Genomic DNA, 12,346 nt, shown 5'->3' with positions numbered 1-12,346 from the left:
CCTTTAAAACTGGCCTTTCTCCAATCTGGAATCTCAACCCAAGGACCAGACCTATCCTCTTACATCATTATATTGAAACTAATGGCATTATGATCACTAGATGCAAAGTGTTCTACACAAACTTCTGTCACCTGCCCTGTTTCATTCCCTAATAGAGGATCTAGCATTGCACTCTCTCTACCTGGGACTTCTATGTACTGGTTAAGGAAACTTTCCTGAACATATTTGACAAACTCTATCTCATCTAACCCTTTTACAGTATGGGAATCCCAGTCAATATGTGGAAAGTTAAAATCACCTAGTATCACACCCTTATGATTTTTGCAATGGTCTGCAATCTCTCTACAGATTTGCTCCTCTAAATCCACGGACTGTTGGGAGGTCTATAATATAGCCCCATTAACGTGGTCGTATCTTTCTTATTCCTCAGTTCTACCCAAGATCTCCAGTCTGTCCTGATCGAGCACTGCCCTGGCTAGTAATGTCACCCACTTGGAGGACTGTGTTCAGTTCTGGTCACCTCACTACAGAAAGGGTGTGGATATATAGAGAGAATGCAAAGGAGATTTACAAGGATGTTGCCTGGATTGGAGGGTGTACCTTATGAGAAGCTTACTGTGACCTTTCTAGAGTAGGTTGCATGGTTGGCACAACATTGCGGGCCAAAGGGCCTGTAATATGCTGTAGATTTCTATGTTCTATAATGCACTGAACAAGCCCTTCTGGCCTAACGAGCCATACTGCCAGCACCCACCTATTTAACACTACCCTTACCACAGGACAATTTACAATGACCAATTAACCTACTAAGCACTTTTGGACTGTGGGAGGAAACCCAAGCAGCTGAGGAAACCCATGCGGAGGACGTACAAAATCCTCGCAGAATTGAACTCCGAACTCCAAAAAGCCCCAAGCTGTAATAGCATTGCGCTACTGATCCTTGATCCTTGAACAATGTGGTAATTTCGGAGGCTCAAGTCTACATCCAGCACATCATTCACGCTTCATGCAAGCAAAGAATTTAATTGCACCTTGGTGAGTATGCTAAGAAACTAATCTGAATCAGAATCTGTAACTAATCTGAATACAATTGATTTCTGCGAGCAGAAATTTTCAGATGTTTACAGGGCAGGGTTACATGTTGGCTGCATTTGGTCCTGGGGAATCAGCTGCTATAACTATTGTTTCAGACTGGACCCCACAACGACTCAGTTTGTAAGCACAGGGGATTTCACAATCAGTTCCAAGCCAGTGATGTTTGGGAGTGGGAGGGAGAGCACAGGAAGAAACATAGGAGTACAAAGTAACTCCAGGACTCCAGGCAGAATGGAAATGACTGAATCACTCTTGGTCTGAATCAATCTGTTCTAGGATTGATTTTATGCATGGAATCTGTTCTGTGTAACTATCCTCCACTTACTGTGTTGTGCTTAAGAAATCCTCTTTTAGTTGGTAGACTTTGAGTCCTGATTTTTAGTAACTGTTGTTCATGGAAACTCTTTTTAAATAGGCTCAGTGCATGGAGACACGATTTATGTAGAGTGGGTGAGCTGTAAATAGATGCAGCTTGCTGTAAGACCTGGCTGAGACTGTGTTGATGGAAAATCCAAGAATGAAAAGAAGCAGATCATCAGTGCTTCCAGATTGCCACCGTATGGGCCTTGAAGTCAGAGTTAGTCAAAGACAAACATGTCTCTGTGCAATAATGAGCAAGGGGGAACGGGAGGCAATCTTCATTCACGTGAAATGGCCGCTTCCTTTTACTTAGAGATACAGCACAGTACCAGGTCCTTCTGGCCCAACGAGACTGTGCTGCCACAGTACTCCCATGATACCAGTAACCTATTAACCCGTACGTCCTTGGGAAATGGGAGGAAACCAGAGCATCTGGAGGAAATCCACGCAGTCACATGGAGAACATACGAACTCCTCACAAACAGCAACTGTAATGGAACCCAGGTGACAGCGTTCCGCTAATAGTTACACGACTGTTCCACCCCGTGAGGCACATGTGGAGTGTGAATACACACAGTTACGGTACTCAGTAAAGGACACCAAGAGCTGGGAGAGAGAGCATAAACCCCATCACACACACACACACACAGACACACAAACACACACACATACAGACACACAGGGACACACAAACACACACACTCACACACAAACACACACTTACACTCACATACAGACACACAAACACACACACTCACACTCACATACAGACACACAAACACACACACCTACACACATACAGACACACACACACTCACAGAGACACACAAAAACACACACAGGGACACACACACACATACCAACACACAAACACACACACACACACACACACTCACACACATACCGACACACAAACACAAACACACACACACTCACAGAGAGAGACGCATACACAATTTTATTCCACACATCAACTCCTTCACACACCATCTCACAAGCACAAAAACTTATCAAACTTATTCATATAAACACAATTTCTATCATCTGCCACATACACTTACACACACATACTTTCATCATGAACGAAATCTATTGCACAAACATATACATTTTATGGCACACACACCCTTAACATGCACATACCTGTAATTCATTCCACACACAAATGTGCACGCATCATATATAGACTCACCAAAATTCAAACTATCACATTCTCACCGGCACTTTCACAGGAGCTCAAACTATATGATACCATTTAATTTCAACATACACACAAAAGTACTAAAATCTATCACGCAGGATGGGCTGAATAGCCTGTTTCCTTATTCCCTACTATGTTCACATACACAAACTCAATCAATTCTCTCTCTCTCTCTCCTCCCTTCCCTCCCCCTCTCTCCCTCCTTCCCTCTCCCCCCTCTCTCTCTCCCCTCCCTCCCTCCGTCTCTCTCTCACTCACACTCTAACTGCAGTTTGCACGTAAAAGACCGCTTTCAGCATATTAAGTCTCTGTAAACACGTCAGGAAACACCAAGGGAATGAAGTCAAAAAGTTCAGATGTTGCATCTCTGTGAAATGCTAATACTTTGCCTATATAAACCAGAAGATGTTACTGTAGAAACTGTGCTTTTATCAAGGGCTGAAATAACATTTTTACCCATCTTCACTAATCCAATACCAATCTCAGCTCTTTCCACTATTGCAGGGTAATACGAAATTCCTGTAAAGGAATCCAAAACTCAGGCCAAGACCAGAAGTATTTTCTGAAGTTGGTCTGAAAACTCCCAAATGGATGAGAAGTGTTGCAGTTTTACAGCCAGTGGCTTTGAATGGTTTAAGCCTTCCTTCTAAAGTTCAAAGTAAATTTGTTATCAAAGTAACACACATAACATGCTGGAACTCAGCAGGCCAAGCTGAATGCCTGTGTTTGTGATCGTTATTAAGGTACTGTACATATATACAACCCTGTGGTTCATTTTCTTGCAGTCATTTACAGAAAAATAAAGAAATACAATAGAATCAAGGAAAAACTACAAAGACTGACAAACAACCAATGTGCAAAAGAAGACAAACTGTGCAAATCCAAATAAATAAAGAACACGAGTTGTCGAGTCGCTGAAAGTGGGTCCACAGGCTGTGTTCAGTGTTGTGGGGACTGAAGTTAACCAAGCTGCACAAGGAGCCTGATGATTCAAAAGGTCAGACGTGCAATCTCACACTTCCTTCCCTTTCACCTGTCCTCCTCCCTTCACACCTCTCCAGAGAGGATGGCCAGCACTGCAGCAAACTCACTCAAAAGCACGGGCAAAAGAGAAACCTACATTTATATACAGAAATCCAGAGCAACCCACAAAGTGCTGGTGGAATTCAACAGGTCAGAAGGCATCTATGGAGAGGAATAAAAAGTTGACGTTTCATGCTAAATTTATATAGCACCTTTCAGAAACTCAGGACCTCCTTCTCCCCACGCACACAAAGAGCTTTTAGCCAATGAAATAAAGTTTCTGCTGTAGTAACATGGCAGACCCAATGGGGTGATGGAATTTGATGTCAGTATTCTAGATCAATAGTCCAGACTTCTGAATTGGTGCCCAGTATATATAAAGCATACACACACTCCTTTCTTTACAAGATGAATGAAAGCAAAGAAAGCAGACAGATCCGGATCACCATAACAAAGAATATCTTTAAATGGAGAATAGTCACTTAATGGAAAGGAAAGTGGATCCTATCTTTCTCAATACTGCACTATTCCAGACCTCTGCAGATCTCATGTTGGCACATTTATTTCTGCAGGGCTGCATGCTTTTGAAATTTCCAGAGTTTCTTTTTTTGGATGCTGGAAGTTCTTCCAAAAGCTGAGCAGGAAGATACAACAAGCTGTATCCTGATGAAGGGTCTCGGTCCAAACCATCAACCGCATATTACTCTCCATAGATGCTGCCTGACCCATTAAGTTCCTCCAGCATTTTGTGTATGTTGACTGTCTGTAAGGAGTTTCTTTGCAACTCAGTTTTAAATTAACTTTGTGTCCCCTCATTTGAGATTCTCCCATGAGTGGAAATGGGAATCTTTCCCATTGCAACGCTGCACTTTGATTTGTTGAGTTCCTCCAGCATTCTGTGCATGTTAAAGTGTATCATGAGTTCTGCAACCTTCAGTGGGATGGAACAGGATGAAAAGGACTGAAAGGACAGGCTTTCGAAATAAACACACTTTGTAAATCACAGTCCATCACAGGGAAAGCCCTCCCCACCACTGAGCTCATCTACAAGGAGCGCTGCCAAAAGAAAGCAGCATCCATCATCGGTCCCCACCATCCAGGCCATGTTCTCCTCTTGCCGTCGTCAGGAAGGAGGAGGTTTAGGACCCACACCACCAGGTTCAGGAACAGTTCATATCCTTCAACCATCAGGCTCCTGAACCAGCATGGATAACTTCACTCACCTCAACACTGAAGAACTTCCCCAATCTATGGACTCACTTTCAAGGACTCTACAACTCTTGTTCTGAATATTAATTCATTCACTCATTTTTTTTTGTATTTGCACAGTTTATCTTTTGCACATTGTTTGTCAGTCCTTGTGTGTAGTTTTTCATTGATTCTGTTGTATTTCTTTGTCCTACTGTGAATGCCTGCAAGAAAATCAATCTCAGGGTAGTATATGGTTGTGTGTGTGTGTGTGTATATATATATATATACACTTTGGAAATAAATTTACTTTGCTTCTTGAAATATACCATTGTCCTTACTTCGTCAAGAGTTTCAGGACTAGTTCATACTCAGCATAATCAGATTAGACCGTAAGATAAGATCATAAGATATAGGAGCAGAAATGGGCCATTTAGCCCATTGAGTCTGCTCTGCCATTCAATCATGGGCTGATCCAACTCTTCCAGTCATCCCCCTCACCCCTGCCTTCACGCCATACCCTTTGATGCCCTGGCTAATCAAGAACCTATCTATCTCTGCCTTAAATAATTCCACACAATAAATAAAATAAGATAAATAAATGTGGAACTTTGTTGAAGGCCTTGTTAAAGACAAACAGACAACCTACATTGCCCTACCCTCACCTACCCTGTTGGTTACCTCTTCAAAAAGTTCAAAAAGATCTATCGAACATGACTTCCCATGCCCTTGAAAGAAGTGGTCACATTGTTAGTGAAGATGTTTATCAAGACTTACAGATGGATCTTGATCAGCTTAGGAAGTGGGCTGTGGAATGGCATATGGAGTTAATTTGTATAAGTACGAGGTGGTGCACTTTGGAAAGGTAAGTGAGGATTGGACCTCCACAGTGAACATTAGGGCTCTGGGGAGTTGTAGAACAGAGACACCTAGGAGCACGAGTTCAAAGTTCAAAGTAAAATTTATTGACAGAGTACATACGTGTCACCACATACAAACCCCAAGATTCTTTTTCCTGAGGGCATACTTAGCAGATCTATAGAACAGTAACTGTAAACAGGATCAATGAACAACAAACTGTGCAAATACAAATATAAATACCAAGCATGAAATAACAAGATAAAAGAATCCTTAAAGTGAGACCAACAGTCGTGGGAACACCACAAATAGAAGTGTAGTTATCTCCTTTTGTTCAAGAGCCTGATGGTTGAAGGGTAGTAATTGATCTTGAACCTGGTGGTGAGAGTCCTGGGGCACTTGCTACCTGATGGCAGCAGTGAGAAAGAGCACGGCCTGGGTGATGAGGATCTTTGATGATGGATGCTGCTTTTCTACAGCAACTTTTCATGTAGATGTGCTCAATGTTTGGGAGGGCTTTACCCGTGATGTACTGGGCTGAATCCACTACCCTTTTTGTGTTTTTTGATTACCCTTTTTGATTTTCCACTCAAAGGCATTGGTGTTCCCATACCAGGCTGTAAGGCAGCCAGTCAGCACACTTCCCACCACACATCTATCGAAGTTTGCCAAGTAGATGATTCCCTGATGTAATGTGGAAGATAGGGTAGTGAAGAAGGCTCATTGGTCTTCATCAGACAAGGCATTGAGTATAGAAGTTAGGATGTTATGTTATGTACAAAACATTAGTGGGGCCACATCTGGAATACTGTGTCCAGTTTTGTTTGCCCAGCTACACAGGAGCTGTTACTAATCTTGAAAGAGTGAAGAAGTGATTTACAATGACTAGAAGGACTGGGTTAGGGAGAGAGTTTAACAGGTTAGGACTGTATTCATTGGAGAATGAGTGGTGATCTTATAGAGGTGTATAAAATCAGGAGAGGCATAGACAGCATGATTGCACTGAGTCTTGTTACCCAGGTTTGGGAATTAATGACCAGAGGGTCAGGTTAAACAGGAACTTCTTCAACTATACTGGGGGGGTTTCCATTACATGAAATGCTCTGCCAGAGGAAATGATTAATGAAAGCACTTTAACATTTAAAAGGTATTTGGGCATGTACATAGATAGAAAAAGCTCATTGGGATATTGACAAAAGGGATTAACTTACGTATGAATCTTGTTCTTCGTCAGAATGAGCCAGTTGGGCCAACGTGCCTGTTTCTGTGTTATGTAACTCCATAATTCTGTGACTACAGTGACTGGCAGACATGAGTCAGTTAGAATTCATCATATCATTTCATTCACCCCGACTTCAACTGAGCTAGATTCTCATTCCCTTGATCTGCTCCCTGTATCCCCATGGCAGTGTGCAGAAATACAAAACCAGCTCAATCTTTAGGTTTGCTGATGACTCCACAGTAATCAGTCACATCAACAACAATGATGAGACAGAGTATAGGAAGGACATGGTATCGGAACAACAACCTGGACATGGTAAGAGAGTTGGTTGTCGATCTAAGGAAGCAGGGTGATGAACACAACTCTGTCCTCATTAGTGGGGTTGCAGTAAAGTTGGTTCCCAGGCATCTATCTCACCAGCAACCTCTCCAGTTCCCTCCGTTCTAACATGGTGATCAAGATAGCACATCAGTGTATGTGCTCCCTTAGCCATCTGAGAAGACTTGGCTTGTCAAGATGAGCTTTATTTGTCACATGCACATCAAAACATACAGTGAAATGTGTCATTTTGCGTCAAATCAAATTGAGTTGGGGCAGTCCACAAGTGTTGGCAAGCTTCCGGCACTAACATAGCATGCCCACAACCTACTAAACCAAGTCCTAACTGTACATCTTCTGGAATGCGGGAGGAAACTGGACCACTGAGAAGAAATCCCCACAGTCACAGGAAGAACATACAGTGATGGCTCAGTGATCGCTAGCACTGTAAAGCCACCGTGCTAGCCACTATGCTACCACTCTCGAGCATCTACAGGAAACATCCCGATGGATTGCATCTCAGCCTGGTGTGACAACGGCTCTGCTCTAATCTGACAGAACCTGCAGAGTGGTAAATACTACCCAGTCCATTACAGAATTGTTGCATCTTCCTATCCTGTCTCTCTTCACAGTGCATTGCATCAGAAAGGCTAACAGTATTGTCCAGTCCACCTGTCACACTGGCCATTCCATTTTCTCTCTTCTCCCATCTGAGAGAGGATACAGGAGCCTGAAAGCTCGGATGACCAGACTAATGAACATGGTACAGCCACATTCATGGACTAGCTTGGTTATTCCGTTACTATGGCTTCCGCATTTCTTTTTTGCGCTACCTCAGATGACGCCCGTCACAATATTCTGGTGTTTTAATGCTCATTGTTGTATTTATTATTACCACACATACTGTTTACTCTGTGAGTTTCACATGAGCAAGGAAATTCGTTGCCCCCGACAGTAAACTAACTGGATCTGATCTGACGAAGAGAGAAACCGCGAGTGTGATCAACAGAGGTAGTGCTATTTACAGATAGCATCTGCAGCCCAGAGGGGGAGCAGGACATCCAGGAGCAGATGAAATGGTGAGATGCAGTGAGATACTGGCTACATCAGAGAGCATCTGCTTTTGTTGCAACTATGTGATCTGTGGTTCATCATCTGGACCCACAAAAGAAGAATTTGCCTTGTGACACATTGAAGATTAGAGAACCCAGTCAGGTAACTTTTATTGGACCTCTCGCCTTCAGTTGAGGGAAAAAGTGCTGCCTTCAAAGCTCAAAGCTCAAGGTAAATTTATTATCAAACTACATATACTGTACGTCACCAAATGCTACCATGAGATTCACTTTCTTGTCACTGAAAAATAAAGTTCAGTCGAATTTATGAAAACCTATACAAAACAACAGTGTGCAAAGGAAGACAAATCATGCAAATAATAAAAAAAGTAAATAAATGTTACAGGATTGTAGAGTCCTTGAAAGTGAGTTTACAGTAGATGCTGTTCAGGAGCCTGATGGTGATAGAGTCACTATACAAACTGTTACCTTTATGGACAATCAGGTACATCCTCTCCATGACCTACGGAATAAGCTGCAAGCACTCTTTCTAACAGGCTACTGACTCTGCTCAATGCACTCTTTGTCTGCATCAGAAATACAAGAGATTCTGCAGATACTGTACTGGAAATCAAGGCAACTACACAAAATGCTGGAGGAACTCAGCAGGTCCAGCAGCATCTATGGAAGTCCCGATGAAGGGCCTCAACTTGAAACTTTGACTATTTATTCCCCTCCACAGATGCTGCTTGACCTGCTGAGTTTCTGCTACATTTCATGTGTTGCTCGGTGTTGGATTTTCTACACAGAAAGAACAGTACACTAAACAGCCTCTCAAACTCTTGAATACAGCTCTTGTACAATAAAAGTAAACTCTCAATATCTCCGTCTACCGCATTGTTGTTCTTGTACCTTATTTGTCTACCTGCTCTGTACTTTGGCAATAACTGCTCTGCACGCTGTTTTCCTTTTGTACTATCGTTATATACGCTCTGTGTAAATCACGTGTAACACTGTGTCACTTGCATGAAATGCTCTGTCTGGATGATATACAATCAAAACCTTGCGGCACAGCAGTCAGCATAACGCTTTATAGTGCCAGCGACCCAAGTTCAATTCCCACTGGTGCCTTTAAGGAGTTTTTATGTTCTGCTTGTGACTGTGTGGCTTTCGTCTGGGTGCTCCAGTTTCCTCCCACAGTCCAAAACCATACAAGTTCACGTTAGTAAGTTCCGGGCATGCTCTGTTGGTGACGGAAGAATGGTGACACTTGTGGGCTGCCACCAGCACATCCTCGGACTGTGTTGGTCACTATGTATACATATGTGTGTATTGTTATTTATTTGTTTATTGTTTACGCCTTGCACAGTACTGCTGCCACAAAACAACGGATTCCATAACATATGTCAGTGATAATAAATGAGGTTCTGGTTCATCAGGCTGCTGGACCAAAGGGGATAACTTCACTCATATAATCATATAACAATTACAGCACGGAAAAAGGCCATCTCAGCCCTTCTAGTCCGTGCCAAACACTTACTCTCACCTAGTTCCACCTGCCTGCACTCAGCCCATAACCCTCCATTCCTTTCCTGTCCATATACCTATCCAATTTGTTTTTAAATGACAATACCAAACCTGCCTCTACCACTTCTACTGGAAGCTCGTTCCACACAGCTACCACTCTCTGAGTAAAGAAGTTCCCCCTTGTGTTACCCATAAACTTTTGCCCCATAACTCTCAACTTTTAACTCTCATCTCAGCACTGAACATCCACAACCCACAAACTCACCTTCATGGACTCTACTACTCAAGTTGTCAGTGTTATTTATTTACTCTTTTTTAAATTTGCACTGTTTGTCTTCTTTTGCATATTGGTCATTTGTCAGTCTTTGCGTGTAGTTTCCATTGATTGTATTGTATTGTATTTCCTGATTCTACTGTGAATTCCTGTAAGAAAATGAATCTTAAGGTAATATATGGTGACATATACGTACTTTGATAGTAAATTTGCCTTGAACTTCGAGTCTCTTACCATGGGACAACCAACTTCTTGACCCTTCCTGTGGCCATAACATTTGGTCACAGGTCACTGGTGACTGCTGGATGAGGTACAGTGATTGGTTTTCTAAGAAAGAGCTGATACAGAGGGTGCTCCCCTTGGATGAGGAAATGTATCCCACAACTGCAGTTTAGTCCGGGATTTAGGGGTGTTATGTTAGTCCTGATCAACAACAGGGTAATCAACACTTCCACCATGATTTAGCCCACCCCACCACCCTACATCCACATCAGCCACTCTTCTGCACAGCTCCTCAGCACCCTTCATCCCCTGATGCATTGCCACCTTACACTTGGACTCCACATCCCACACCTACACTGACACAGTCACTGCTGCCGCTACAAAGAGTTCCTCTTGCCAAAAGTCACTTTATCATTTCCCGTCAGTGTCAAAATATACATAGGATTGCTTTTATATTTCTATTTATTGTGGTTTATTTGATTTTTATTGTGTAGTTTATACTTATTGTTATTTTTTTATGTGGCATCAGATCAGGAGTAACAATCATTTCCTTCTCCTTTACACTCTTGCACAAAAGAATGACAACAAACAGTTTTGCATCTTGAACCTTAAGCGCAAAGACCAAATAACCATATCTCAGAATTAAACACAACTACAGCATGGCTAGAAGTTTGGTTAGGTGGGATGCAAGGTTTCTGAAAATGGATTATGACTTTATTCTCAGGGTCAGGCATCCCTCAAAAGGACTCTGCAGAGAGTGGTGTGGACAGCCCAGCGTATCTGTATTTGTGAACTTCCCATGATTCAGAGCATTTACAAAGACAGGTGTGATAAAGGGCCTGAAGGATCACTGGGGACCCAAGTCACCCCAACCACAATCTATTCCAGCTGCTACCATCCAGGAAACAGTACAACAGCATAAAAGCCAGGACCAACAGGCTCCAGAACAGCTTCTTCCACCAGACCATCCAACTGATTGACTCACTCTGATTTGAGTGTATTTCTATGTTACACTGACTGTTCTATTTATTATAAATTACTATTGCACATTGCACATTTAGAAGGAGACGTAACGTAAAGATTTTTATTCTTCATGCATGTGAAAGATGTAAGAAATAAAGTCAATTCAATTCAATAAGGTTCAGACTCCAGATGACTTAATCTGTGTAAACAATATGCTTTATCTTGGTACATGTGACAATAAAAACCAAAAACTCAAAAAAAGACTTTATAAGATGGAATTCAAAGACGATAGACGCAAATGTAAATGCTTCACTTTCAGAAATGAGCTGAGCTAATGGTTCCATTCCTCACCTCTGAAGAGGACCATGGGATGCTCCTTCCTGCCACACTGCGCAAGGTGCTGGGCACTCATGAAAACGAGGACGTTACCGCTGATGAGGATTAGGAAACACGGGATAGACAGACAGCAGGTCACCAGTCGCTGGTTCCCCATGGTAGCTGTCAATCCTCTTAGCTACCAATGTGGTGGGATTTGGGAGATGTGTCTGAAAGGAAACAGATTAGATTATCCACTATGAACATTCACGAACATGCTGGCAGTCAAAATCAAAGTCAAGTTAATTGTCACATCAAGAGTACATGTACACACAAGTGCAATGGAAAACAGTATCACAGACACATAGCATCAAGTAATCAAAATTCACAAGAACAGAATTAGAACAAGAAGAAAACGCAAAGTCAATTTTAATGCAAAATGATCAGAGCGGCCATTGTGTTGCTAAACTGCAAAGAATAGGGTCAGACCATAAGACATAGTTGCAGAATTAAGCCATTCAGCCCATTGAGTCTGCTTCACCCTTCCATTAATGAATTCCACAGATTTGCCACCCTCTAACTCAGGGGTTCCCAATCTATTTAATACCATGGACCCTTACCATTAACCAAGGGCTCTGTGGACCTCAGGTTGGGGATCTCTGCTCTAGCTAAAGAAATTTCCCTTCATCTCTATTCTAAAGGGACTGTTCTATTCTGAAGCTGTGCTC

At 42.3% G+C, this 12,346-nt stretch overlaps 1 protein-coding gene across 1 annotated transcript in view; it reads right to left on the bottom strand.

The window, feature by feature from the left end:
- sema5ba (sema domain, seven thrombospondin repeats (type 1 and type 1-like), transmembrane domain (TM) and short cytoplasmic domain, (semaphorin) 5Ba) overlaps nucleotides 1-12,346 on the bottom strand; it is a 607,738-nt gene that overhangs the window by 415,920 nt on the left and 179,472 nt on the right. The window contains exon 3 of the mRNA XM_073046134.1: nucleotides 11,655-11,848. Within this exon, the coding sequence (XP_072902235.1) occupies nucleotides 11,655-11,796 (142 nt within the window). The 5' untranslated portion in view covers nucleotides 11,797-11,848. The remainder of the gene's footprint in view (nucleotides 1-11,654; nucleotides 11,849-12,346) is intronic.

This window comes from Hemitrygon akajei, chromosome 5 (genome assembly GCF_048418815.1).
Source record: "Hemitrygon akajei chromosome 5, sHemAka1.3, whole genome shotgun sequence".
In the NCBI taxonomy this organism is placed as follows: domain Eukaryota; kingdom Metazoa; phylum Chordata; class Chondrichthyes; order Myliobatiformes; family Dasyatidae; genus Hemitrygon; species Hemitrygon akajei.
Note: the sequence above shows the minus strand (reverse complement) of the source record. Positions and strands in the feature narration are given on the sequence as shown.